This window comes from Cornus florida, unplaced genomic scaffold (assembly GCF_030987335.1).
Source record: "Cornus florida cultivar Cherokee Brave unplaced genomic scaffold, ASM3098733v1 CherokeeBrave_3.0.0_Hap2_Chr02, whole genome shotgun sequence".
Lineage (NCBI taxonomy): Eukaryota > Viridiplantae > Streptophyta > Magnoliopsida > Cornales > Cornaceae > Cornus > Cornus florida.
Genome location: NW_026775572.1, coordinates 29,042,641 through 29,070,589, shown reverse-complemented (window position 1 = coordinate 29,070,589; position 27,949 = coordinate 29,042,641). Strand labels below are relative to the sequence as shown.

Below are 27,949 nucleotides of genomic sequence, written 5' to 3'. Positions count from 1 at the left end.
GGCTTGATGGGTGATTTCATATGCCAATTTTACCCTCAAGATTGCAGAGAGAGAGAGAGACCGCCGGTGATTGAAGCTTGGAACGGCGACCCGAACTGGAACAGCAGCCATGGAAACTGAAAGATATGGGTTTTGGATTTTCTGAACAATCTGAAATGATACATCGATACGGGTTTGAACTTTTGATTCTAGCAAACAGATAGATAAACTGGAAATATATGGGTTTTGAATTTCTGATTCTTGTAGAGAGAGAGAGAGGGAGGGAGAGGCCAAGTTCAGTGTTGAGAAGGAGTTGAAGAGATGGAGCGAGATTGGGGAGGCTTTGACCTATTTTTTATTTTTCTTTTCTTATGGCCTCGAGTTAAAGACTTTATATATATATATATATATATATAATAGAGATGGAGGATTAGGGAGGCTGAAATGATTTGCCCTAATTTTTATTTATTTATTTATTATTATTATTATTATTTTTTTTTGGCAAGTACATGAAACTATATATATATATATATATATATAATATATATAAATATAAAGGGGTATAATAGTCCATATGTTAAAATAATTTCCTTTCATTTCTTTTCCCAAACATAATTATTGTCTTTCCCTTTCTTTTCTTTCATTAATCAACCAAACGGAATGGAGGTTTAAAATTATCTTTTCTTTTTTTTTTTTTCTTATTTTTTCTTCGTAACTAATGTTATCCTTCTCTTTCAAACCCGGCCGTAACAAACATAGCCTTAGTTCCACTTTCTATCACTTCCATGTCTCCAAGAAACGCGGTTCCACGCACGCAAACATACACACACAAAACACGACTGTCGAATTCACTGTTTGTAGATAAGATGGGCTTCTCTTGCAATTATACAAGGCTATAGCAAAGAATCAAAACCTCACTTCACATCAAGAGCTATTGGTCCTCTACAGAAAAGACACACCAGACACATCCAATCCCTTTGATTATCTCTCTTTGACCTATATCAACTGTATCTAATCCCACTCAACTTTAATTGATTTTCTTTTTTTTTAGATTGATTTGATAAATTACTTTGCTCAGTATCTCATTCATTATTTATCTCCCACTAAATAGTTTATACGACTTTAATGGGTCCCACGTCTATCTCAGAAAATAAAGAAAGTGGTTTAGGTGTCCCTTTTATTTTGGTGTGTTTTTTTTTTTTTTTGGTATTAAATTATGGTGTCCATTAAAAGGGCAACCAAGACATTACTGTAGTTATGTTGATTTTTAATAAACAATAGGTTTCCATTTAGTAGTTATGCTGCTCCCAATCAACATATTCACACCAAATATTGACTTTATTAAAAAGTTATGATAATGATTGAAAAATATATTGATATTAGACCTCGTAATTGTCATACAAATTTTTTCAACAGATATTATTCTTATATTTTGAATTAGCTTCCGCTCTCGTTCACATTCTCACATTGTGTAACTTAAATTTTGTTATTTTCGTATTTCTGCTTTAAAATTTGCTTTCGCTTCTGCTTTATGTAACTTAGGTAATCGAAACTTGTGCTTAGACTATGTAAATATTTTTTGTTGGCATGCTCTTTGATTCTCGTAACGCATCTTAGGAGGCATCTCTTGCATGCACCTTCTCCCTAAGCAATGCGGATGTCACATAATAAAAGCCGTTCTTTGCTCTTTATTGAACGTTTGTAACATTAACTCCGTCAAAAATAGATTTTACAAATAAAAAGTCAAGAGTATTTGTTACATGCGTAGGGTTATTTCAGTAAAAAGGAAAAAAAAAAAAAAGCTCATATGTTACTTGTGTTGCACCCAACAACTTTAAAACCGAAAATTTCAATTTTTGTATTGTAAAGGGTATAACTACAACTTTTGATAAATCGAGAATATTTATCGTCACAAAGAATAATACATGCTAGAAGAAGATATTTTGCAATTTTTTTATAGCACATGAGGGTATTGTGCAATTTGGCCTAAGGAATATCCAAATTTATTTTAAATTTTGGATGAAAAGTTAAAATTTAATTATTATTTTTTCAAATAAATTTTAGATTAAATCAAAGATTTAGATGTAACCCTATCCATTTGATGCCATACATACTACGACCCCTTACTTTTGTCGTCTCACATCACTTGATAACCAAGAGGAAATATTCTCATGAATAATGATTTAGTAGACTACTTGCAACATAGCATCCAAGTTGCCCCACTTGATCATTTCTTGGTGCAAAAGTAGATATGTTTGAATAAATATGTCTCAAATTTTCAATGACCTTATCCTAAATTCAAATCCTTAAATAATTTAGTTTGCATGATTGCATTTAATTTAATAAACCAAAGTTGAACAAATTGATGATTTCCCTTTTCACCTTCACTATCACATATAACAATGTCTACAAAGTCTCTCCAACATTAAAGGGTAAAGCAGAATTATAAAACCCCATGATAATCAAGTCAATGACTTTATTAGTCTCTTAATCCCCAACAAAACAAAGAAAAGGACATCATTCTTTCTCACATAGTTACTGTTCTAAACACAGTACATTAATACATACATATATATATATATATATATATTTATATACTATATAGTAGTACTATATAATTAGTTCAATTACAAAATACATACACATGTAAGTTGTCACCCATAAGGCCACAACTATACAAGTTACATGATCAATTCTTATTGGATAACATATTTAAAACCATAGGATAACATGTTAAATTCAAATGATTTTTCAAATACATAGTAGGGAGACACTGCACCTTATCTTACAACTAGAAGAATCCATATATTTAGAAAAGGAAATGACTTTACTCTCCTACTATGCGCGTGTGCTACACTCTCTACAGATGGTAGGGGCATAAAGCAAATGAAGAGAAGTAACAAGAAAGTAAAGTTATGCTTGTGCCCAAAAGGGGTAGCTGTTGAGGGGGGCTTAGGATGTGAATGGAAAAGGATTTGGACATACAGAAGACATATACTACTCCAGTTCCATAGTACTTATCTATTTTGGGAATTACAATTCACAAAAATTCGTGAGTCCCAATTTTAAAAGGAAACAAGTAATATAGACAAGGGGAGTATTATTTAGTCATATAAGTTTTTGAGTTTTCGTCCTATTAGAATAATGTTAGAGTCAAATTAGTTCTTCACACGGTGTCAAGCCAATTGATCACTTAGAAGGAATTTTGGTGCCGATCCTCAGTGAGTCTAACACTAGAATGGAGTTTTGGTTCATGTCCTTCCTGAGTCTGAAATCGGAATGTAAATAAATATTTAAGTTGAAGAATATAAATATTTAAGGTACACCTTCTTCATCAGCTTAAGATTATTTAAACTTTTGCAGTGGATGATAGTTAATATAGTATCAGAGAAAAATATCTCGAGTTCAAGTCTCACCATCATCTTAATTAAAATTCAAAAACACGTGTTGCACAAAAAAAAAAAAAAAACTGAATTACACCAAAAAGAAGGCCACACGTGAAGGGACGTGTTGAAGGATAAGGTACACCATCTCCAACAACTTAAAATTTTGAAATAAATGATAGTTAACCGTCTTTATTAAGTTTTCATGTCGTTTTGGTGTATATGAGATTAGAAAATTATATGTGATGATGGATTATCGTCTAACCAAATATATATATATATATATATATAGACACACACAATAATAAAAAAAAAATGAAAAAATTGAAAAAGAAAAACAGAAGAAAAAAAAAACTTGTGGTGATGCAATGCAAACGTGAAATGTAACCGTTGGATTGGAGAACAACCGTTTGGGGGGTGTGTGTGTAAGTGGGCTCACACTCAATAATTAGTACAAAGTACATAGAAGCAACAAAGTAAACTGTGGTTAAGTCCACCTTAACCATAGTTAATAAAAGCCATATGGAGTTTTGTGTGTGGTATGAATGTGCCTTCTTCATTCGGTCACCTGCTAATTTGCAAGCCTTTCGCCGTCTTTTACGAGTAGTAAGATCCTCTGTCTCTCTCTCTATCTACTCTCTCAATCTCTCTCCATATACGTATACATGTAAATATATTATCGAGAACTTCAGTTTTCTATCTTTGAGCTCAAAGACGACTGGTGTGTGAAGATTGTACGTTACAGAAAGCTATGTAATGCATATGGATTAGCGTGTGTTGATGGTTTCGAGGAATTATCATTACCCAAAAAAATTGATCATTGAAGGTTGAGAAATGAGGTTGGATGACTCAGATTTTCAGAAATATTTTGCATATTTGTGATGAATTTGATGGGACTTGAGCTGCATTTAATGATTGCCAGTCAAAGCTGATCTTGGAGTTTCTTGGGTGGGACTTGAATTTAATTGGGTTTCAAGAGGTGGGTTTGTTTTCTGTAATCTTTATCTCCTTCAAATTTGATTCATAAACAATTGGGGCTTCTTTAGGATTATTGGTTGCTTTAGGAACAAAAAATATTCTATTATCTGGGCTTAACTTAGTTCTTATTCTAATGATTGTAATTTAAAATAAAGATATAGTTTTTTAATTCAAAGCTCAATCTAATTGTTTGTTTTAGTATTTTATGGTAGCATTAAATTATTCGTTTTGACTGATTACTCATTATTTTATCACTATTATCAATTTTATTTATGCTGTAGACACATTAGCAAAGAATTTTATTTTATTTTTCTTGTAAATGAACTGTTGAAGGACTGCCTTAAATAAATATTATTTGTGTGCATGAGTTCATCTGTATCCTTAAATTCTGGTAACATTGTCTTGTAGTAGTGGGTTCATGTCACTCTTTGATGTCATGGAGTTGTGTAGGTGTTTCTTCAAAGGCGGTCTGTGCTTTGCTGATCTTATGCTGCTTTTTCAGTTTTGGGTTCTTTTGGCTGTGAATTTAAAGAGTATAAGAGCAGGGTTTGGAGGACACCATTAATGGAAAACTACTCAAATTTAGGGTGTTTCTGAGAGGTGTTTCAACACTCAATCATGCCTTTATCTGAGTTTTATAGAATGGCCCAAGGAGAGCTTGAATCTGCCCAACAGAAGACCACAACTCGTTCAACTGATCTATCTTTTGTGTAAGTTCACTTCCACTCAATTTTTGTATTTAATACTTTTGTTGCGTTCGGAGCACTGAATCGCGCCATGAATATGAACTAAATTTCTTCTAATTCCAATTCAAGGTGCGGATTCGGTGCTCCCAAACATAGCATTTGTGTAATTGAGACCCATTAGTTCTTTGTTATCCCTTATGCTTTCTTGATGTGTTGTTATTATTGTTGTTAGTTTTGTGAATTGTTGGTGGTGGTTTTGATGCAGACCTGGTAATGAGTTAGTTGAGCTAGTATGGGAAAATGGTCATCTTATGATGCAAGGTCAGTCCAGTAAAAGTAGGAAGAGCCCTAATATTAGCACTTTTCCATCTCAAACTCCAACTTTTGGTGATAAAGAAGATGATGGGAGTCTTAACAATCCAAAGATGCTGAAATTTGGGGCAACAGACAATGTTCCGAATAATTTTCCAACTTCAGTGCTGCCGGTTGAAATGGGTTATGGTCAAGTCGATGACTTGGTACCTTGGTTGAATTATTCCATTGATGATCCTCTACAAAATGACTACTGTTCTGAATTCTTGCCTGAATTGTCTGGTGTCACTGTAAATGAGGTCTCTGCACAGAATAGTTTGGCATCAATCAATAAAAGAAATAATTGTAGTCAGACCGTGGAGAATTTTTATAATTTTCCTGTAATCAACGGTGTGGATTTAGAACATGGGAATGCAACCAAGGTTTCTTCTTCAGGAGGTGGTGAGCTCACTAGTTCAAGAAGTGGCCAGTTATATCCACTGTCATCCCAGCAAGGCCAAACATCAGCTCTGTCTCTTGGATCAGGAGCTTCAGGTAATATTGGCAATAATGGCAGTAATACCCACCAAGCTGTTTGCGTGGATTCTGTTCGGTGTCATGCTTCAGCAGGTGATTTTCCGAGCATGAAGCCGAAGAGGCAAGATTCAGGACTGCCAAACACGAGCTCTGGTTTAATGAACTTCTCCCATTTCACAAGACCTGCAGCTTTTGTTCACGCTAATCTTCAGAGCATTGGCACCATGGACACTTTGGGTTCTTCAGAAGTAGAAAGGATGGGAACTAAGAATACAGGTTCTGCTACACGCAGTGGTAAACATGCTGAATCCACACACAACAATTCAAGTACTGGTCCAAGAAAGGAAATGGGTTTCAATACTCAAACTAATTTGGTGCCTGCCAAGGTTGATTTGAAGCCATTGATGATGGATAAGCGGCTTGAGAAGATAAGCCCTGCTGAACAATCTGAAGCTTTTTGTCAAGGAGATCCAATTAAGAATGATAAGTCCCCAAAACAAGTTGTTGGAGGAAGTACAACTAAAGAAATGCCAGATGGTGAAAAAAATGTAGAACCAGTAGTTGGTCCTTCCTCTGTATGCTCTGGCAATAGTGCAGAGAGAGCTTCTAATGATCCAACACATAATTTGAAGAGAAGATGTCATGAGATCGATGACTCTGAATGTCGGAGTGAAGTATGTTTGAGCCACCTTCTTTTCCGTTATCTTGATCTTCCCATTTTATTTTGTTTGCATACCATGAAATAATACCAATCTATGTGCAGGATGTTGAAGAAGAATCAGGTGTGAGAAAACAAGGTCCTGCTCGAGGAGTTACAGGTTCTAAGAGAAGCAGGGCAGCTGAAGTGCATAATTTATCTGAAAGGGTGAGGAAAACCACCCAAAAGGACATTGATAAGATATTGCTCCTCATTTTATTTACATTTGTTGGTTCTGGATTTTGTGATGTAAATGGGTACTTATCTTGCATGCTTATGAACAGAGGCGAAGGGATAGGATCAATGAAAAGATGCGTGCATTACAAGAGCTCATACCCAACTGCAATAAGGTAAACAATTTTGTTTCGATTTATGCCAACTTTGCTTGTTGATCTTTGCAAAAAAAATTTCCATGCTGCAATTGAACAATCTTTAAAACATTAACTTCATGTTATATTCAGTCCTGTGGAAATGGAGTCAATTCATGGATTCAATTATACAGCTCAAATTATGAATGCGAGCTTCTGGACCTCCATTTCCAATCTGAAATTGCATTGATGAAAAATGGAACTGAAATCCTTTATTGTGGACATTAAAATTGTTAATTTAACAACCACTACGTTGTGTATATGAATATGTGTTTAATGTGTTTTTCTGATTTCTCTTACTTTCACATTTTGGCATAATTACAAGGTGGACAAAGCTTCAATGCTTGATGAGGCCATTGACTATTTGAAGACACTTCAACTTCAAGTACAGGTGAAGCTTCTTTAATTTTTGACTAATTTCTATTTGCCTTTTTTCCCTGAGAAGTTATAATAAATATAATTATGTAACAACGTTCTTACTGTTCCTCATCTTTTTGCAGATCATGTCAATGGGAACTGGATTGTATATGCCGCCAATGAAGTTACCAACAGGAATGCAACACGTACATGCAGCAGCTCATATGGCACATTTCTCACCCATAGGTGTTGGGATGGGGATGGGAATGGGAATGGGAATGGGAATGGGAATGGGTTATGGAATGGGTATGCTTGACATGAATGGTGGATCTCCTCGATGCCCTATGATTCAGGTGCCTGCTATGCAAGGAGCGCATTATCCTGTGCCTCATATTTCTAACCTTCAAGGGATGGCTGGATCTAACCTACAGGTTTTTGGGCATCCTGGTCATGGACTTCCCATGACAGTGCCACGTGCACCCTTAGAACCCTTGTCGGGAGGGCCTCCTACAAGTTCAGCCATGCGACCAAATGTCTCCTGGATGGCAGCAATTCCTGTGGAAGTTCCTAATTCAGGTTCAAAGTCGAGCTCAAAGGATTTGATACAGAATACCAACACACAAATGATGCACAATGCTGATGCTAGTAGCTCAATGAAAACATCTAGTCAGGTCCGTGCTTTCATTTTGTAGTCAAACTTTTACCTATAAGTGATTTTTAAGAGAAAAAAGTGATACCCTTATTATTTGAGTACTGGTTTTTTTTTTTTTTAATTTACCTCTATAGACTATTATCCTGTTTTTCATTCTCTCTTTTGAAAATCCTCTACTACTTGGTTCTCGCACATGAGAATTGTCAAGAAAATGGTAGGGACGACTGCCTCCTGAAAGAAAAGCTTGAGAATAGTAGATAATCTCTTTGCAACATAACCTGGCCTTATTTTTAATCATTGTTTTTCTAAGAGTTTTTACTCTCAAATCGCTCTTGCTTAGTTGCTGTTGCAAGAATATCAAAGACGTGTTGTAAATCCTAAATACTTTGTGGGGGCATACCCTACTAAAGAAAGGCTGTGAAGAAGCTGTTTATTTTAACAAGTAGAATGTCTAGATAGTGGTAAAAACATTATGCCTGTTGCCTGTTTTTGTGAAGCAATGTAAATTTGGGCAAACCATTTGAGTATCAACCAACTACTCTAAAATTTTAAGCTGTTAGGGTGAGCTATAAGATACTCAATTTTATACTCCCTTTCACGACCACATGAATTTTATTGCATGTAGTAATTGGGAGGTGCCCGTGGTTTGAACTCGGGACCTTTTGGATATGATAGCTTGATTAACATCTTAACAACCAAATGCTCTTGAACTATTAGAAGGTGTAAATATTTTTCAGTACCATCATTTGACATTCGTCATGACATTTTTCATCCAACCCATTGATTCATCAGTCCTCCCTCTCCCTAAATTAACTAGCGTTTGGTTTTTTAAGAAGGCTTTGCGGTGCCTTAAAATAAGCTTCCAACTGAGTCATCTTTACTTAACATTGTCTTCTTCAAATAAGCTTACTATTTTTTATTAGGTTGAGTGAGTCTATTAAACTTGTGTTGTACCTGATGTCAGTGCCAGACAACAAATGAGGGTTTTGAGCAGTCTGCTGCAATGACTAAAAATGATCAAGCGCCAGAAGTTAGCAGCGGTGAAGCAGCTGATTGACCGATGCAGACGACACTTTACCTAGTAGAGCAGCCTGTGAGTATTTGAGACCCTATTAAGTTGATTCATCATTAATATGATAAATTGAAAGAACGGTTGAATGGTAAAAAAACTGAGCTATTGTTATATGTAGGTTGTGACTGACAGTTACTACTAAACTTTGTCATCAGAGAAGTGGAATCAGTTTATAGCAATTGGAATTGAACCTGCTGTTCATTCTTTTAATCTGGGAAAATGTAGATTAGCTATCAAGAAAAAGTTCCATAAAGAGTTTTGGAATGAGGTGGAAATTTTAAAATAACTGTCTGAATTCTAATTCGGGGACCACTTAGCCACAAATTGCACAGATTTTGGTAAGTTGAAGATGGGATCTTCTCCTTTATTTTGTACATTTTGGCTTCATGAACCATGTGTTTTTGTGCTATGGCAGAGGAGTTGAACTTCGTAGTAAATGTATTTAAAAGTGTTTCAGACATGGTTAACTATTCTTTAAATTAATGAAACTTCATTTATCTTACAAACATTCTTCTGCTCTGTCTCTTTCTTTCTTTTTCCTAGTTGGTATTCACACACACTGCCTCCACTGAAGTTCGAACCCCTAACCTCCCTCTGGGAAGTAGGGGCCTTGTATCGCTAGGCCACAGGCCTGTTGGTTTCTGCTCTTTCTCTCTCTCATGATGATGGAACAAACTTGTAGACCTCTAATGGTGAATATAGGCCATTGCTTGGTTCAGTGGTAAAAGTTTGGGCTGTCAAGCTTGAGAATACGAGTACGAATCTTTGAGAGCAATGACTTTGTGCAATTAATGGTAAACATTATGTCCGTATTTAGTCCATCTCTCTATCACCTCGGACTAAATTGGCTAGAGACTCTGAAAATACATTCTGGAATGCCTGGATTAAATTGGACTCTCTAATTCACCTTCTAATCTTTAGCAGTTTAAGTCAGAAATTAAGCAGCAAAAGTATATTCACACTCACAAGAGGTCTGCAAGGCACATTCACTTTTGAATGGGTAATAGAGAGGATGCACAAGTATGATCTTTCCTCCCCAAAGAGGTTGAGAGTTCAAGCCCCATTACAGCATGTTCTGGGTATGGGGTGTGTGTTTGCTTTTAACTTCTGTGTGTGTGTAGGTGTGTGTGTGTCTGTTGTGTGTGCGCGCGCGCGTGTATATATATATATATATATATATATATATATATATATATATATATATATGATCGTTTGTCAAGGCTTTTAGAAGAGCCATTCTTTCTCCATTAGGGTCAAGTATGTCAGCGCCTTTTGTTAGATGTGACTCTGAAGCCTCAATTTATGTTCATTAGCTTAAAGACTAAAAAAAACTGCCACTTAGCTAAATGTTCATTAGCTTAATGTCCAGAACTCGTGCGGCAATAATTGAGTTGCATGTCATATTCTCCTTCCACTCACAAGTTTGTGGTGCCCATTCTTTTGAAAAAGGTTATACAACTTTGATACTGCTTTTTCTCTAGTTAGCCTTGTGACATCAGGGTTTCAGTAGCTACCCATTGAATTACATAATGTAAATTTTCAACTTGACATTATTACAGATATGGACTATACTTCATTTTTTGGTTAGCTCAGTTTTGTGCTTCAATCAGAAACTCCACACAAATTTTTCAAATTCAATCATGTCCTTGCATAATTGGATTCCAGTTCCCCCAGCTTCAAAAGCTTAACAAATTCTGTACAGTATATAATGCGAGAAAAAAATGAAGAAAGAAAACATTGCAGTGATGATATTAGTGAAGTGATCTACCATATCTCAAGTCTCCATATCAAATTTTCCTTTATTATGGCATTAACAGAGAGCACGAAGAACATGACTTTGCCATATCAAATTGTCTGTCAACTAATTTTGTCAACACAACCAAACTCATTGAAAATCAAATTTATCTTAGTAGTACACAAACAAAAATAAAATTGACAATTACAATAGTACCAATATTCACAAATATAACAGAATGCTATACATCATCTCAAAACAATCCAAAAGTTCTTGCCTATTGATCAGTACTTCATCACCAACACACAAACAATACTTTACAAGTGAAACAAATAGTATAAAATTGAAAACAATAATCTTCCTATTTTGAAAAATCTTGAGCTAAGCAAACCTATACCTTCACAAACACTCACAAACCAGTAACGCGATCAATCCAATAACCAAAAGCAAAACATCAACACGGCTGGACCAAACAATTGCACTATATAACACCACATTCTTAGCAGACCTCGAAATATCACATTATTTTACCTTAACATCAGCCTTAGTTTCAGAAGAGAGCGATTTAGAGTTCGTAGATTTCCCCCCAATAATAGCTTTCTTTGCCTTCACAAGCGATTGCTTCACCTTTGCCATAATGGTATTTGATTGCTTCTGAGTGGGCTTTGCTGATACCTCTTCTTTGGGAGGGTCTTGGGATGTTTTTGTGTCATCACCATCCTTGGTGGACTCCTCCGGGTTTGGAACATCAGGTTTTGCAATCTCACCAACTTCATTTTCTTTTTCCAACTTTGTTTCACCAGTTTCTTCACCTTTCACTTCCACCTCAGACTCTAGGGGCTTCTCAACTAGTTCTTTGATGGTAGTCACGACTTCATCTTTTACACTCTCTTTCCCATTTTCAGCAGGCAGTTCAATGTCTCTAGAAGTATTCTCTCCCTCCAAAGATTTTTCAATGACCTCAGTGGTGGCAATGGAGCTACTCACATCCTCAGCTTTCTTTTTTTCAGGCTGGTCCACTTCCTCTGCTATGACTTCTTTCTTTCCAACCTCTTCCGGTGCTTCCTTCTCCACCTCGATCCTTCCTGACTCCACAACTTCCTCTTTTGACAACCCTTGAACAACAACAGTTTCACTCAATTCCTTCTCTTTTTCATCTGCAATAGCCTTTTCTGCAACAACAGGAGGACATTCCCCTGTGTCTTTTGGATCAACATTAGCTTCCTCGTTGGTTGAAGTAACATGATCTGAACTATCTGTTGCAAGAGGTTCCTCTTTAGTGGTTTCTTCTTCCTTCAACTTGGTATCTTCAACCTTATCGGCCAAAGTGTCTTCATCTTTTGCTATTCCAACCTCCACACTTTCCTTTGGTTCATTTTCTGAGCATTCTTTCTCAACTTGTTCGGCAACTGCAGATTGTTCTTGTGGTTTTTCCTCTACATTTGCAACTGGTTCTGGAATTTCTTCTTTTTTAGACTCTGCCTCGGACTTTTCCACAGCTTCTATTACTACAGCTTCTGATTCTTTGACAGGCAAAACTTCCACTTTCTCCTCTTTTATTTCACCTATTTCAACTGATGATTCGGGGACACTGTCTATCTTGGGCTGCTCTTCTTGTTCCAGAATTTCTTCTTGCTTAGGCTCTGGTTCAGACTTTTCCACATCTTTTACTTCTACTGGTTCTGATTCTTTGACAGGTAAAACCTCCACTTGCTCCTCTTTTGTTTCAGCAGTTTCAACTGATGATTCAGGGACATTGACCATCTTGGGCGGCTCTTCCGGTTCTGGAATTTCTTCTTTCTTAGGCTCCGGTACTGAAATGTCCACATCTTTTACTTCTACTGATTCTGATTCTTTGACGGGTAAAACTTCCACTTGCTTCTCTTTTATTGCAGCAGTTTCAACCGATGATTCAGGAGAATTGACTATCTTGGGCTGCTCTTCTGGTTCTGGAATTTCTTCTTTCTTAGACTCCGGTACTGAAATGTCCACATCTTTTACTTCTACTGATTCTGATTCTTTGACAGGTAAAACTTCCACTTGCTCCTCTTTTATTTCAGCAGTTTCAACTGATGATTCAGGGACATCGACTATCTTGGGTGGCTCTTCTGGTTCTGGAATTTCTTCTTTCTTAGGCTCTGGTACTGAAATGTCCGCATCTTTTACTTCTACTGATTTCGGTTCCTTGACGTGTAAAACTTCCACTTGCTCCTCTTTTATTTCAGTAGCTTCAACAGACGTTTCAGGGACATCAACTATCTTGGGCTGATCTTTCGGTTCTGGAATTTCGTCTTTCTTAGGCTCTGGTACTGAAATGTCCACATCTTTTACTTCTACTGATTCCGATTCCTTGACGTGTAAAACTTCCACTTGCTCCTCTTTTATTTCAGCAGCTTCAATGGACGTTTCAGGGACATCAACTATCTTGGGCTGCTCTTCCGGATCTGGAATTTCTTCTTTCTTAGGCTCTGGTACTGAAATGTCCACATCTTTTACTTCTACTGATTCCGATTCCTTGACGGGTAAAACTTCCACTTGCTCCACTTTTATTTCAGCAGCTTCAATGGACGTTTCAGGGACATCAACTATCTTGGGCTGCTCTTCCGGATCTGGAATTTCTTCTTTCTTAGGCTCTGGTACTGAAATGTCCACATCTTTTACTTCTACCAATTCTGATTCTTTGACAGGTAAAATTTCCACTTGCTCCACTTTTTCGGGGGCAGTGTCAGGTGATTGTTCCGGAACATTAACTATCTTCGGCTGCTCCTCTATCTGTTTTTCAACAGACTCGGCCTTTGGTTGCTCATCTGGTTGGCTTTTAACACCGTCAGCTGCTGGTTCTGAAACGCTTGGTGTGTCTAGTTCAGGAGTAGAATCTTGAACCTCTTTAGTATCATCAGTGATCATCTTCACCTCATCGACAACAGGACACTCAATCTGCTTATCCTCAATCTTCTCTTCTGATATGGTTAAAGGGGCTGCTGCACTTTGTGATTCCTCGGATTTAGGCTTTTCTTCCTCTGCGTTTCCGTTAGATGGGGAAACACTCTCACGTTCAATTGTTTCTACTTCTTCATTCGTCTTCATTTCAACCTGCTGAAGCAATTTAAAGTTGATCAGCATCAAACTAAAAGGAACAAAGGCAAAGAAAAGCATCCATATCTATAGAAGGCCATTCCCATTAAAGGGAGATTCACCAAAGGAAAAGAGAAGTGAGAATGGAAAAATCAAAAGTGAAAAGCAATATCTCAATACAACTAGACCATAGGCATGACAGTACTGATTTTGCACTTCTTGTGGTATCTCAACACTGTCTCAATTTGCAGATTAAAATATTACAATATGAGTGTCAAAAAAATTATGGATGATTTTAAAATAAGATTATAACTCAAATAGCATAAAATCTTACAATAAGAGGGTCAAATATGCAAGAACTGATGGATGATTTGAAAATAAGACTATAATAAAAATATCTTCAAAGCTATGTGAAGCTCATGAGAAATAAACAAGGAAAATATATACATACATATATATATATATATATATGTTGTTTTTTGTACTTCTAATTTGCCAACCATATCCATTGGACCCAAAGGGAATCCTTATCCATAGCAGAAAAGATCACTTATATTATGGAATCTTCTTCTTTTTTCTCATGAAGCAATATTTAATTCCTTGGAAAATCTTCAAGTACTCAACTGTTAGTATACCACTTTATCTTCATGAGAAGACTTTTTTTTTTCTTTCAAAAGAAAGCACATAACTGCAATCAGAAGGCACCCTGCAGCATAGATCATATTCTAACTTAAGATTAAACCTAAACCACCCATAATTCTGAAAACTGAGATTACAGACTCATATTGTTTCCTCTGCTGTCATATTATTAGTGCTTGCTTTTGGGTGAATATTGAGAAATTCATTTGAGAGTACATATCAACTCTTGAATTGGAAATGAGATTGAGCTCCTTCAATATGGATAATTTATTTCTTTCTCTTTTTTTTTTTTCTTTTTTTTTTCTTTTTTTTTTTTAAATAAAGAAATACTCAAGGTTTTGCCCTTTTATACTATAAACTGATAAGCTGAACCCCACGTAGTAGGGAATAAGGGTTGGTTGTTGTTGTTGTATACAATAAGTTGATATATGTTTCTCAGTGGTGCCAGAACCAGTTCACTCTCAGTGACACATCTCCATGATACAGATATTCAAAGATGATTTGCCATCATAAACAAATCTGAATTTAAATTCCTAAGTGGTGTTCCCCTAAAAATCCATAATCATAATTATACAAAATAAAAGTATATTAGGTGGGTCTTGCTCAACAAATCTATAATCATGACTTAAATCCATGTACTTCTAATGAAAAGTGAACATATGAACTAAATTACAAGTGGGTCTTGCTCAAAGACCTTAGAGATAAAAACCCTTGAAATTTTAGAGTCCTTTTTAACATAAACCCCAAGGAAATATATATATATATATATATAGACACACACCCACAAACATATATATATATAAAACAAGAATTGAAGCAAAAAAACAGGAAAAGCACAAAAACATACCTCAGAGGTAGTAGAATGATCTGATGCAACAGTTTCACTAGCCATGGATAGATAGATTGAAGAGAAGAGAGAGACCCCTCTTGTAATTCTTGTTCACGGATTCAATAAACTAAAAGAGAAAGAAAGAGGGACAAGGAAATGAAAGGAATGATTTGGTTAGCTAGAAGCAATAAAAGCTTAAAGGAAACCGATCAAGAAAGAAGAACCAGACACACCCTCAAGGAAAAAGAAAAAAAAAGAGTCTGATTGATCACATGATGATGATCTGTCAATAGTAAGTGGAAAAACTTTAATCAGCCACACAAAAAAGGCAAAAATATAAAATAAAAAAAAAAAAAAAAATTTATTGAAATGATAACAGCAAGTTGTCATGGCAAAAGTGACAAGCTTCACAGGGACCATGTTTTTTAACGGTCTAATTCTTTTTTTTAGCCACAGTTGTCTATTTTGTCGGCTTTTGGACAGCTCCAACATTGATATACAGATCCCTTTCTTAATTAATCATGACCCTTTTCGCGCACTTAGAAGCACTATTATAACACACACACATAAAATTTTAAATTAATTATTAAATTTTTATAAAGAAATTAATAAATTTAAAATTATAATTATAGGTTTGAAAATGGAGTTTTTTTTTTTTTTTTGGGAAGTTCAAACAAAAATGTGCACACTCTCAACATTGCTCTTAATAAAATCAAAATTCAAACTTTTCATTGAAGAAGAGATATCTATTTGAACTAACGCTCTTCGGTGAAAATGGAGTTAACAAATTACTTATGAGTCAAATAGATGTGAATGTATAAAACTTTAGAGAACTTTATAAATTATGCAAAGTCAATTTAAAAAATTAGAGAAAACGCATAAGAAATGGTGCATAGAAAATTATGGTGGTAAAAAATTTAAAATTTTGATATATATATATATATATATATATAGGAGAATGTTACATAGGCAGAAGTGTTTTAATTTATTGAACTACATTTTAAAGAAAAAAAATATTCATAGGAAAATATTAGTTTATTACAAACATATTCAAATATTCAATGTTTACTTTCTTGAGTCATATCAAATTTCAAAAGTCTTACTTTTTTCAATTTACTTTATTTATGTATTTTGGTAGGTGGACCAACTCGGCTTTGGCAACCGACTAACCTAATAAAATCTTAATTGGAATATGAGTTAGTGGTCATATCTTAGAAAGCTCATTTAAATAAAAGAATTTTTTTTTATTTTTTAAAATTTAATATATATAACTCATCTTTCATTCAAATAGTGACAAAATTATAAGTTAAATGGGCTATGCTGGATTTATATAAAACCCAAGTCCAGTATTAGAATAGGAAGAAAAGAAAAAAAAAAGTCCAATATTAGAATGCTCCCCTCTTTTAGACGATATCATACAATCAATGTCTCCAAATTAAAGTCTCAATTCTTGATTAGGTCGGTTACCTGAACATATATTCAACTTGTTTGATTATTACACTTTTTGATTAGGTCGGTTACATGATCATATTTCAACCTATTTGATTACATTCTAAATAATTGTTTGAATAATTTTAAAGATCAATATTTGGAAGATTGATTTAGTCAAAAATGAAATTAAAAATGGGCAGACAACGTGTTGAGGACTTTAGATATCATAATAAAGTGTGCTCAATTTGTATTTATTATTTTGGATAAAAATTTAAAATGAATAAGTTTGGTGTAGTGGGAATGGAATGGGTTTTTTTCCATTCTCGTGTTTGGTGTCAATTTTAAAGCTGGAATCATCATTTCCCACTATTCTTGGAGAATGGTCATTCCATCAAAATCATTCCATCTTCCAACAAAAAGAATGGTCATTCCATTCTATTCTCATTACATTCCCCACCTCCGTTCTTATTCCATTCTATTTCATTCCATCACACCAAACTAGCCCTAGGTTTTGCAGGAGGGCAATTGTTACAAAAGTTATAAACAAGTGTAGATGGAACCAAAAGATGCATGGATAGCTGCTTTCAGAGCCCTTTTAGGGAATTTATATTAAACTATAATGCCTTCTAGTTTAAAGAGCATTGAGAGTAGTTATTAGTGAAGTTGTGCGCACAAATTTTGTTTCGCCTGACTAGTCCAAAAAAGAAAAAAGAAAAAAGAAAAAAGAAAAAAGAAAAAAAAAATTGACCCATTTTCTCTTGCAAATTGTGAATTCGGATTCTAATTTCTAAAATATCTTGTAACCCAGGTGTTTAAGATTGTGTTAAGTGTAGAGAATAAGAGAGAGACAGAGGGTTGGGGATTGAAAGTTGTAATCTCCTGTTTTTCATATGGTAAAATATTTTATCCACGTAAAACTTATGCTTCTTATATTGTCCGTGTTTATTTTCTGTCTTGTTTCTTGATTGTGATCATGATTTCGTGGTGTTTGTCTCGATGATAATGTAATCAAGACAAGGCTCGGAAGTGGGCAGGTGGAGAACCAGATGCAGGTTGTACAATTAGGAGATAAACAAGATGAAATGGGCTTTTGGGGCTATGTAGAAAAATTGTTGGGATTTTTTGTTCGTAGACACAGAATTGATGGTCTCAATAATATTAGAGAACTACTTACTCAATGAGGTTTATGTCAGGGTTGAAACAGATTTTAGTGACCTCAATGGTTCTGTCTAGTGTCTAGTAAAGGGTTAACTTTTCAATGAACACATGAATTCCAGAAAGCCTCTGAATGGCTCAAAGACATTTTGAATTAGCTTCAACAAAGGGAGCAATATGAGAGATTTTAGCTTAATAAGAAGATGAACGCGTTAAGCTCGGTCCTCAAGAGTACGAAAGGGAAGACTAAAGAAGAAACAAGAGCCAACCATGGTGATCATAACAACCTGGAAAATGAGAGGGAAATCGAGGTTTAAAAAGAAGAAATAGTAGAATGGTTAGACAATGCCATGAGAACAGAAAAGGGGCTGAGTACTAAAGCCCAATGGTTAAAAGACTATACTATGTTGCACATAGAATTGTACTTGGAAGAGAGAAATGGTTACTTGTCTGCATTTATTGAAGCCAAAAAGAGAATAATTATTTAAAATCAACGACAAGCATAGGATTTTTGTGGGAAGTGAATTTGTGAAATGGGAGAATATGTGCAAATTACTTTTAAGCTGCGATCTTGACACCATGGAAACAAATTTGCATCCAACTACATGTTTAATCACAACTTAAGGGTGAGTTGATTTAATGGTATAGTAGTTGACCGAACCAGGTAAAGAGTATACACATGAAGAGCTCATAAAAGAATATGAATCATGTAGCTAATGATTGATCACATCAGTATACTAATGATTTAGGCCATTGCATCATTATCAGCTTCAAGTTTAGCCAAATACTCATTTTTAAGCTAAATATAAGAACATTTAAGACATCGGCACGAGTCTGCAGATTTTCCAGAAGTAGTAACACAAAGCTGTGCCTTTGAAATAAAGAAAAATTTTGTGTGTCGAATTGGGCTGTCACAGGTCAAGTCTGGCTCCTTTTCTCTTTACCATATTTTGTGTTTGGGTGTGCTACGAAAGCCCATCTATGAAAATTTCTATTAATTTTACAACAAAAGAGCAACGTCAAAAGAAAACCCAATTTTCATGCAAGAATGAAGCATATATGTAGACACATCAATTCTGTTAAAGAAAACATATAGTAAAGAGAAACAACAATGAAAACATTTAAGATTCATATGCACAAGTTCCTTCAATGTCAGAGTTCGTAATCTCTCTAAGTCTGCAAACTTTGTCAAGGGGGCATGAGTTGTAGGCTGAAAAAAAAAAAAAAAAACACAGACACACACGACACAACATCTGTGTTTATGAAGTTAATAACAGTCCACTATAGCTCTGCATTTATCTAGAAAAACTCCGGTCACAACTCTGAATTTCTCTCTGTATATGATAAATTTTCCGCCGAAAATTTTCCATTCCATGCCACAATAGTAATTTATAGGACTTGGGACACTAAAAGGGATAGAAGTATCTTTTTTCCTTATCATTCTTTTACAAAGTCAAATATTTTTTGTGTCTAATACTATTAAACTTCATCCAAATACCATTTTTTTTTTTTTTAATCTCTACTTGCAAATAATGTTGCTTTGTTTTTCGTCAGTCTCAGCACAATGAAATTGGAAATTTTCATTGTCTATATCTTCCTTTTTCAAATCACTGCACAAAAATGTCAGGTTCCAAACTTACAAACGGCTTCTGATCGAGTCCATTCTACAGATAGGCCTTCCCCAGAAGAAAAAAAAAAAAGGACCTTCTTGTTAAAGTTGATTTTAAAGTCAATTAGTAGCTCAGCATAGTGAATTAGGTGTGCTACAATGATGACTATAAGCAATCAAAACTTTTTTTCGGTGGAGTGAGAGAGAGAGGGGTGTGTGGGGGGGGGGGGGGGGGGGGGACGAGAGAGAGAGGGAGGGGGGAGAAATGGAGAGCATATTGAAAAACTTCCTAATTGGTATGATTGGAGATGGATTAATGTTGTAGTGTGTGTACTAGTTTTGCTAAAGTCTCTCTCCTCCTAAGAATGTGAATAGACACAAATTTATTTATTGTTCTCCAATATTACTCAACACACCTTTTTGCATCCTATTGATTGACAAGACTCAACTCAAGAGAGCCCCTAGAATCTCAAAACAAGTCTCAAAATGACATAGCTCTCCCTCTCTCTCTCTCTCTCTCTCTCAAAACTGAAGATTATCATGTAGTAGTGTTGGAAGAAATTCTGCCATCGTTTCCCACTGCAGAGCAAAAAGCATAGATGTAATCATTCAAGATTAGGGGACAAAAAAAGCATTTCAACCAGACAAAGGATTTGAATCTTTTGATCATTGATTGAATTAAAGACCTATAAACTTTTAGATAATACTGGGGTTCAAGGACTTTAAAACCTTATTACATTTTTGCCTTGAATCTTTAATTCAATTTCCACTATATCTTGAGCCCTCGGTTTTTTTTTTTTTTTTTTTTTCAACTTCACATGAATCAAGGACTAAAATTCTTTTTGTTTGCACATCTTTTAATGTTGTTAATCCAATTAAAATGACCATTCAAAGAGATTAATAGTGAATGACTTGTAGTGCTTAATTACTATGATTGTTTTGAATTTAAAATAAGTGGTGAGATGACTGTGGTGAATAGTAAGGTTTGTGTTTCTGTCATCATCACTTGTAGGTTGATTGACAAGCCAAAAGAGGAATTTGAGATTCAAGATTTAACTAATAATGAAATATCCATGTGATTATGTTTCCTACTAGTGTTAATGCTCCAACTAAATGAAGTGTATTAAGGTCTACTCAAATGGACTCCTAATGAACTCCATCAATTTCAGTGTTCCCTACAAACAATGTGAAATGTTTCCTACAAATTTTATTTTATTTTCCCTATTTTCTTGTTTCTTAATTACTCAAATTTGTAATAGCACTTTGCCATTATGACAACACTTGGGTCAGTAGCAAATTCCTCGATGTAGGAGAGTTCAAGCACCAAATGGAAGCTTGGTGGACAGCACTAATTTTACATCATGTCTTGTAATTTTCACTGAAAAGTTATGAAGATTTTCTTTTTCTAACAAATAAATATACTAAACTAAGCATAAAGTGTAATCACAAAATGTTGAGTGATATTTGCCCTTTCTTGTCAATTTGATGTCTTCCTTTGCACTTCCATAGGGTTTAGGAAAAGATTGCTTTTAGAATATTAAAAAGAGGCACTTGCATTTGTTCAAGGACATTTGTTCAATTATAATCTTTTAAATATCTAATTATATTCATGAATTTCGATTCAGAAACATCTGTGTCACGCCCCCTATGTAGATAATGGGCTAATATGCTGTCATTTATACTAGAAATGATGGAACATGTTGAATTATTTTAGCACTTGTGTTTAAGAATCTAAAACTAAAGATTCTAAAGTTGGCCACTGCCAGTTGCTGATAGTCATTGATGTGTTGCATGTGAATTCTACATGGAATGCAGACACAATCCGTATATCCACATTGGTAGACAATTTTGTTTACTTTATTTATATTTATTACCAGATTTTTCTCTTTAATAATGAGTTTGAACTTTGAATTGGCAGCGCAGTGTACTCCTATGGTCACATCTACAGTGTAAGCCACCTTGTATCTGCACTGTGTGTAGGAAATCTGGGCTGCAAAATTCAGATTTTGCTTTCAACAAAGATAACTGGAATACGTGTCTATAAATTAAGTTATTTTTGGTAAATAAATGTCTTTCTAAAGGTTAGCAAATTCATGTCAATTGAAATGAAGGGCATTTTGGTCAGACCACTCATGATATATATATATATATGTATGGATATGGAACTAAATTGTGAAATGCAACAGAATGTTCTCATATTTAATATGAACAGAAATTAGCAATAACAGCAAAGCACAACATATTATAAACATGTCAAAAAAAAAAAAACTAGTATTAGCTTGCAGTACTGATAGTTGGCTTCACTGAACAGCTCATAGACCTCCATAAAATAATCTAACAAGTGGATGATGAGCTGTGGAGATTATATTTATATCCTTCTGGGGCCTAATTTGATGTCTATTATTCGATTAAGTGTTTCAATTACGACGTTGCTAAGGTTGCAAAACCTTCATGTCAGAAGGCGACAAGGTTAATACAGAAAGGAAATTTTTTATTATTGTTGTTTTTGTTGTTAGGCTTATGGATTTATTGTTTTAGGCATAAACTGGATCAAAACATTATAAAATTTCCATGTGGAATACTGGTTTTAAAATTGTAATAACACAAACTGATACACACTATTGTTTCGCTGCCATGTTTTGTTCTGTTTTGTTCTATTTGGAATGTGAACCTTGCCTTGCATCTCAATTTTTTCTTTTCTTTTGATGAATTCAATCACAAAGTAACAGTCACACGTGAATGTTCTATATTTACATTTCTTCTAAAATTACAAACACTCGCTATGATCCATCATTAATATGAATGTGGCCTTTGCTTCACTTGGTGATTAGCAAATTCAACACAAAGCATAATAAAAATGGTAAATGTCCTACCTTTGAGCGCGGCTTGAACCATTGATTCGGTAATGCAACTCTTCCAACTCATTTATATTTGACCATGGCAAGGACTAAACTCTGTAAGGTGCTTTGCCAAAGGAAGGATGTTATGTATCACTCACAATTTTCTGCAGTGACACATTGATAATGAGACAAGTTATAAACAATGATAGTAAGACAATAACCACGTAGTATTGTTAGTTGCATTATTAGATTCACATAATATAGGGAAAAGAAAAAAAAGAAAAAAAAGGAGTGTAAATCAGACAATAAGCAATCAAAAAGTGGCTAATTTTGCTCTAAAAGCAAAAAATATAAACATTGGCCAATAGCCATCATGTAGGCAACAAAGGATCCCCTTGCATGCTACTACATTCATGATTCATCTTCTATTGCAGATTACTTGTCCAATAACGTTCGTAAGCCTTTACAGATGCTATCTTCCATCTAAACAAAGAGGGAATGGCAATTTTTTTTTTTTTTTTTTTTTTTTTTTTTGTATCTAGCGATTTTCGGAGTCTGGTGAGAACTTAATTGAATGGTGTTATGCAATTAATAGTCTCATTTTGGAAGTGCCTGCAACTTGTCATTGTTTATCCAAAGTTGTCCTTTTTTTCAGCTTTCAGCAATACATTTCTCAATTCAAAAGATTAGGACAACTCCATTTGGAAGTACCTACAACATTTTATTTCCTTCATTATTCTTGTAGCAGCCTTTACACTTTGAATGTGGACATAGAAGAAAATTCTTCTTACAAAAGTAAAGAAAAGAAATGACAAATAATTTCCACAAGCAGTCATGAACAGTTTTGAGGAGTTTTGAATTATTTGTCTTCCTTGATTCTTTCTTACATCAATAATGTGTTGGTAAAATTGGGATTTTCTCTTTTAGGAGAAGTGGAAGATAGCCTTTATTTTCCAAAGATATCAGTATATTTATATTTCTGTCCAATAATAGTATGGCATTTTTCAGAGTGATCATTAGTTTGGAGAATTACTCAAATACCCAAATGAAGAGAAATTTTTGCTATTTTTTTTTTTAAAGGCTATCTGTCACACCAGTTACTCAAGAAACAGAAGCAGGGTCAATGGAGTACTGAGTATCTTATAAGTTATATATACTGTCATCATTATAGATAAGAGAATGTATAAGGTCTTTGTTGTCATTAATTTATTGGGCATTTCTTATCTTCAAGAGCATTTTACTTTTTTTCAAATCTTAGCACAAACTTGGCTGAAATGAAGAGTTCCATCAAAATCTCAAAACAAAATTGTACAAAGTCCATAATGTTATGCTTGTTTAATTTGTGGGGACTTGTTTCACATGTGGCACACAATATTTTTACTGACTTAGGGACTATAGAATGAGATTGATGATTCTTCACAAATCTTGTCCTCTCACCAAATAAATATCTGCCAAAATGTCCCCACAAGTCCTGTCAAACTCATTACTCTTAAGCCTCTGATGACACTTATGCAAGCCCATTCGTATTGGAGTTTCAAGTTCACATTGCAAAGAACACAAGAACAATCAAATTATAAATTTAAAAACCATATATATATATATATATATTTTTAATTTTAAAAAAAAACCCCACAATTTGGAATCAAGTCTTGAATATGACATTTCTCTGAGGCTACTGATATTAATTTGATTCCTTACCCAGGCTGCCATTTCATTTTATAAATCTCCTTATAAACTCTCTCTCTGTCTCCTAAAAGCCACTTCCAAGATTCCTCTCCTTTTGCTGACAATTCACATTATACAGGTCTCTTTATCTCTGCATAGCTTTTGCCAACACTGCAGTTAGAAGACAGCAAGCCACATGGGAAGGCACTCTTGCTGTTATAAGCAGAAGCTAAGGAAAGGCCTATGGTCTCCAGAGGAAGATGAGAAACTTGTAAAGCATATAACTAAGCATGGACATGGCTGTTGGAGCTCTGTCCCTAAACTAGCAGGTACACCCTTTTTTCTTTTTTTGCTCAAATCCTTGTGTTTCTTTTAAAATGAAAAAAATAAAATAAAATAAGGACAAAAAAGAAAGAAAGAAGGGTATTGAGAACTCAACTTTCTTGTGATTTTTCCAACATTATACCATACACTGGCAGGTTTGCAAAGGTGTGGGAAGAGTTGCAGATTAAGGTGGATCAACTACTTGAGGCCTGATTTGAACAGAGGGACATTCTCACAAGAAGAAGAGAATTTGATAATTGAACTCCATGCAGTTCTAGGCAACAGGTAGTTTATATATACTTTGTTATCACTCACTCACCACTAATTTTTTTTTTTTTTTTGTGGGACATTGAGTTTGACAAAACAGGTTTCTTGTGCATTCTTCATCAGATGGTCTCAAATTGCAGCTCAATTACCGGGAAGAACCGACAATGAAATAAAGAATTTATGGAACTCATCCATCAAGAAGAAGCTAAGGCAGAGAGGAATTGACCCCAACACACACAAACCACTGTCTGAGGTTGAGAATGAGGAGAAAGTGCCCACAACCACCAAAATCAATGAGACATCATTTTCGGGATCCAATGAACTGAAAATCGTGAAGGCTGAAAATTCATCGGACAAGGGAATGGCAGTGCAGAAGCCGAAGCCACCTCCAACGGCTGTGGACTGCCACCAAGTTATCGAAAACAAGTGCAGAAGTTTCACAACACCACCACCAACCCATGAATTCTTCCAAGATAGCATTCTCACTTCCCATGACAGGCCAAGCACTAGTTGCAAGGCCTCTGATTTTGCAGGGGATTTCCCTTTCTATGGGGCTAATATAGGGCTCTCAATGAGCCCAAACACGAGTCTCTTTGTCAATCCAAACCACCCCACATCTTCTGAGATGATTTCTGGATTCAAATCTGTGATGACACCCACTGTTTTACCGTCCATGTCAAGCTCAATTTTCACCAATCCAACAAGTTTCAAGCCTTCCATTAGTTCACCCTCTAATAGTCCTTCAATAGGCTCTTCAAATGTCAGTGGTGTCCACAATTGGGACTTTGGAACATTGATTGACAACAGTAGTGCCTTCTCATGGTGTCAGACAGACTATGTAAAATCCGAGAAAGAAGCCCAAAATCATGCACTAGAAGACAATCCTGAAGACACCAAATGGTCTGAATTTCTCCAAACTTCACTAGGAAGTGCAATTCAAAACCAAACTGCTCAAGATGTGTACAGTGAGCCTAAACCTGAAATGCATATTAATACAGATGGATCAGACACTACTTGGCCTCAGAACCAGCTGCAACAATCTTTACAAGGCGCGTATGAATACAGTAAGAATTCCCAGATACTTACTCCCATCTTTGGACATTTTCCTTAGCCTCCAGAAGGAAGGAATTATAGAAGTCTTCAAGGTCTGATAACAAAATTTTCTTGCTATTTTGTGTATAGGTCTGATATTTAGAAAGTTCTTAGCTTTATATTACCAAATATTCATGAAAGAAACAATGTTCAGCTCAGCTGTCAAATTGTAGATTACAGATTGTCTAGTTATAGTATCTTTTTCATCTTCTATGTTCCATTGTGAAGTCTATTGTCATAATCAGGTTTAACCTATAAATATATACACATATAAAATATATATATCCATATCTCTTTTCACCTTTTAAAATGGAGATGGTGACTATCTGCTATATATCCAAATCTGTTTTGGTTTTCTGAAATTCTTTCATTACTTCAACACTACTATGTTCTTTTTGATAGCCCTTTTCAGAATATGAAATATATGAAATGGTTACAAGTGATATTTTAGTGGAAGATCAAAGATTCCATTTTTTTTTTTTTTCTTAAGTGGGAGCTTACTGTTGGCTCCTAGAAATGGATATGGTTTCAACTTTTGAGAGTCCCCTCAGGAATCAATGGTCATGATTCATGAAGACAATGAATTACAGTTGTCTACCTTTACTTTTATGTCATCGGAAAGGACTTGGAAGCATATATCTGATGGGTTGTATTGCACTTCCCACTTGAAAAGGAGGCTAAACCCCACAACAAAGAAAAAACACTCACCAGCTAGTTAATATGAAAGGACAATGACATGTCTTGTAATTTATTGATGTACTAGCATTATCATAAACATAGGTGAAGCAAGAATATCCAATTCAGCTTAATATATATATTTTTTTATTTATTTTTTATTTTATATAGAGAGGAATATTTGATTTCTTGGTGAATCAGAAAGCCAAAAATTTCATACAAATTATCATATGTGGACATCTTTAACTTCACATGGGGGGAACAGGGGAGGGGGTTCTTTGATGGAGATATGCCTTAATGTTGATGGTTTAAGAGTAAGAGAGGAGAGGAAAATTCAATGCTTTCTTAGAGCACAAGAGTTGTGCCTCGAAAAGGATATTAGGAAGGGAAGGGGGATTGCCTAACAAGTATGGACATTTCAATAAGGTACTCGTGTCGGTTCTGTATATGAAATTCTGTGATCGTATATGAACCGTGGACACCGACACTTTATGAATACAAGTCAAACATTTTATGGTCGTGGTTATATTTAAGAAATAACTTTTATTATTTTGAACATTTGGCGGACACATGTGGAGCACTTGGCCCACACATTTTGAACACTCAACATCTTGAACTCTTCATCTTATATATTACTAGAAACCAAATTATGAATGTACATTCAAGTGTCTAACCTCTTTTTCTTTAAAACATGTAAGTTCAAGGATAAGAATAATACAAGTGAATATTTAGTGATTGAAATAGAATGAAATAAGATTTGTTTAATATACCTAATATTATTGAATATAAAATAAAGTATAAGGATAAAATTGTAATTCATCACTATAAACGAAACGGGGCGGGGCGGGATGAGGTAACCTTTCCTCATCCACGTCCCATAATCATGCGGGTTTTCAATCCTAATCTCTATCACCGCCCCAAAACCATTTAACCACCCCCATAACTGTTATAAATGGGACTGGATGGGACGAGTACCCGACAAGACAGAGTATTTTGCCATCTTACGAGTCTGCGAGGTCTATGCTTCTCAGGAAATTGCTCATTTGATTGATTTGGATCAATTATCATGAAGCTTTCCACAATGTTTCCTTCTAATTTCAATTCCACTTCACGAAAAAAAAAAAAAGGTCCATCAAAATGGACAAACTTAGAAAATTTGTGTTAAAAAATTTAGGAATTTTGGCTTGACTATAATTATTATTTCGCTACTTACGCCGATGACACCAATTTCATACCATATTAAATTTTTTTTTGAAGGGTCAATTTCAGACCATGTTAGCTTCAAATAAAGTATTGCCGTCCACCATATAATAAAATGTGACTAGGATTGAGCTGGGGTTGTTTGAAGAACTCAAGAACCAATTCAATTGAGAACTAGTTTTATCTTTTACTATGCTGATTCATGTGAGGTAAACCTGCTAGTTCTCTATGAATTTGGATCACTCAATGTGAACTAGATGGTTCAGAGCTAAGTGACAATTTTTCTCAATAGGCGTAGCTTTTACATTTTGTGTGCACTCTTGTTCTTACGCTTCATGCATGCTTTTATTCCGACTCCTATTCTACAACTTAGATTTTGTCATTTTCACACTCCCAAAGTCATACAATCTTTC

General features: G+C 35.0%; 3 protein-coding genes across 7 annotated transcripts; 2 read left to right on the top strand and 1 right to left on the bottom strand.

Moving 5' to 3' along the window:
• Window positions 1-3,899: 3,899 nt before the first annotated feature.
• Window positions 3,900-9,508, top strand: LOC132294498 (transcription factor PIF3-like). 4 transcript variants are annotated; one of them, XM_059792383.1, is made up of 9 exons: window positions 3,900-4,341; window positions 4,843-5,050; window positions 5,292-6,528; window positions 6,618-6,719; window positions 6,836-6,901; window positions 7,245-7,310; window positions 7,420-7,947; window positions 8,893-9,021; window positions 9,156-9,508. In XM_059792383.1, the coding sequence occupies exons 2-8, from the start codon at window positions 4,959-4,961 to the stop codon at window positions 8,983-8,985; spliced, it is 2,184 nt and encodes a 727-aa protein (XP_059648366.1). In that variant the 5' UTR covers window positions 3,900-4,341; window positions 4,843-4,958; the 3' UTR covers window positions 8,986-9,021; window positions 9,156-9,508. The 4 variants fall into 4 exon arrangements, with proteins under 4 accessions (XP_059648366.1, XP_059648364.1, XP_059648362.1 ...); XM_059792379.1 differs by having other exon boundaries at window positions 3,901-4,341; window positions 9,119-9,508; XM_059792380.1 differs by having other exon boundaries at window positions 3,901-4,341; window positions 4,791-5,050; window positions 9,119-9,508.
• Window positions 9,509-10,888: 1,380 nt separating this feature from the next.
• On the bottom strand, window positions 10,889-15,576 carry LOC132294497 (uncharacterized). 2 transcript variants are annotated; one of them, XM_059792377.1, is made up of 2 exons: window positions 15,297-15,576; window positions 10,889-13,831 (listed from the first exon to the last, which is right to left on the bottom strand). In XM_059792377.1, the coding sequence occupies exons 1-2, from the start codon at window positions 15,339-15,341 to the stop codon at window positions 11,258-11,260; spliced, it is 2,619 nt and encodes an 872-aa protein (XP_059648360.1). In that variant the 5' UTR covers window positions 15,342-15,576; the 3' UTR covers window positions 10,889-11,257. The 2 variants fall into 2 exon arrangements, with proteins under 2 accessions (XP_059648360.1, XP_059648361.1); XM_059792378.1 differs by having other exon boundaries at window positions 10,889-13,828.
• Window positions 15,577-23,943: 8,367 nt separating this feature from the next.
• On the top strand, window positions 23,944-25,874 carry LOC132294496 (transcription factor MYB61). Its single transcript, XM_059792376.1, has 3 exons — window positions 23,944-24,307; window positions 24,458-24,587; window positions 24,693-25,874. The coding sequence occupies exons 1-3, from the start codon at window positions 24,175-24,177 to the stop codon at window positions 25,678-25,680; spliced, it is 1,251 nt and encodes a 416-aa protein (XP_059648359.1). The 5' UTR covers window positions 23,944-24,174; the 3' UTR covers window positions 25,681-25,874.
• The last annotated feature ends 2,075 nt before the right edge of the window (window positions 25,875-27,949 follow it).

Excerpts from the sequence above, each read along its gene's own strand:
- LOC132294497 (XM_059792377.1), bottom strand. The coding sequence starts at position 15,341 with ATGGCTAGTGAAACTGTTGCATCAGATCATTCTACTACCTCTGAG. Across the intron at positions 13,832-15,296 it reads ATCATTCTACTACCTCTGAG|CAGGTTGAAATGAAGACGAA; the intron begins GTATGTTTTTGT and ends AAATTGCTTCAG.
- LOC132294498 (XM_059792383.1), top strand. The coding sequence starts at position 4,959 with ATGCCTTTATCTGAGTTTTATAGAATGGCCCAAGGAGAGCTTGAATCT. Across the intron at positions 6,720-6,835 it reads TGCATAATTTATCTGAAAGG|AGGCGAAGGGATAGGATCAA; the intron begins GTGAGGAAAACC and ends GCTTATGAACAG. Across the intron at positions 7,948-8,892 it reads CAATGAAAACATCTAGTCAG|TGCCAGACAACAAATGAGGG; the intron begins GTCCGTGCTTTC and ends ACCTGATGTCAG.
- LOC132294496 (XM_059792376.1), top strand. The coding sequence starts at position 24,175 with ATGGGAAGGCACTCTTGCTGTTATAAGCAGAAGCTAAGGAAAGGCCTA. Across the intron at positions 24,308-24,457 it reads CTCTGTCCCTAAACTAGCAG|GTTTGCAAAGGTGTGGGAAG; the intron begins GTACACCCTTTT and ends ATACACTGGCAG. Across the intron at positions 24,588-24,692 it reads CATGCAGTTCTAGGCAACAG|ATGGTCTCAAATTGCAGCTC; the intron begins GTAGTTTATATA and ends ATTCTTCATCAG.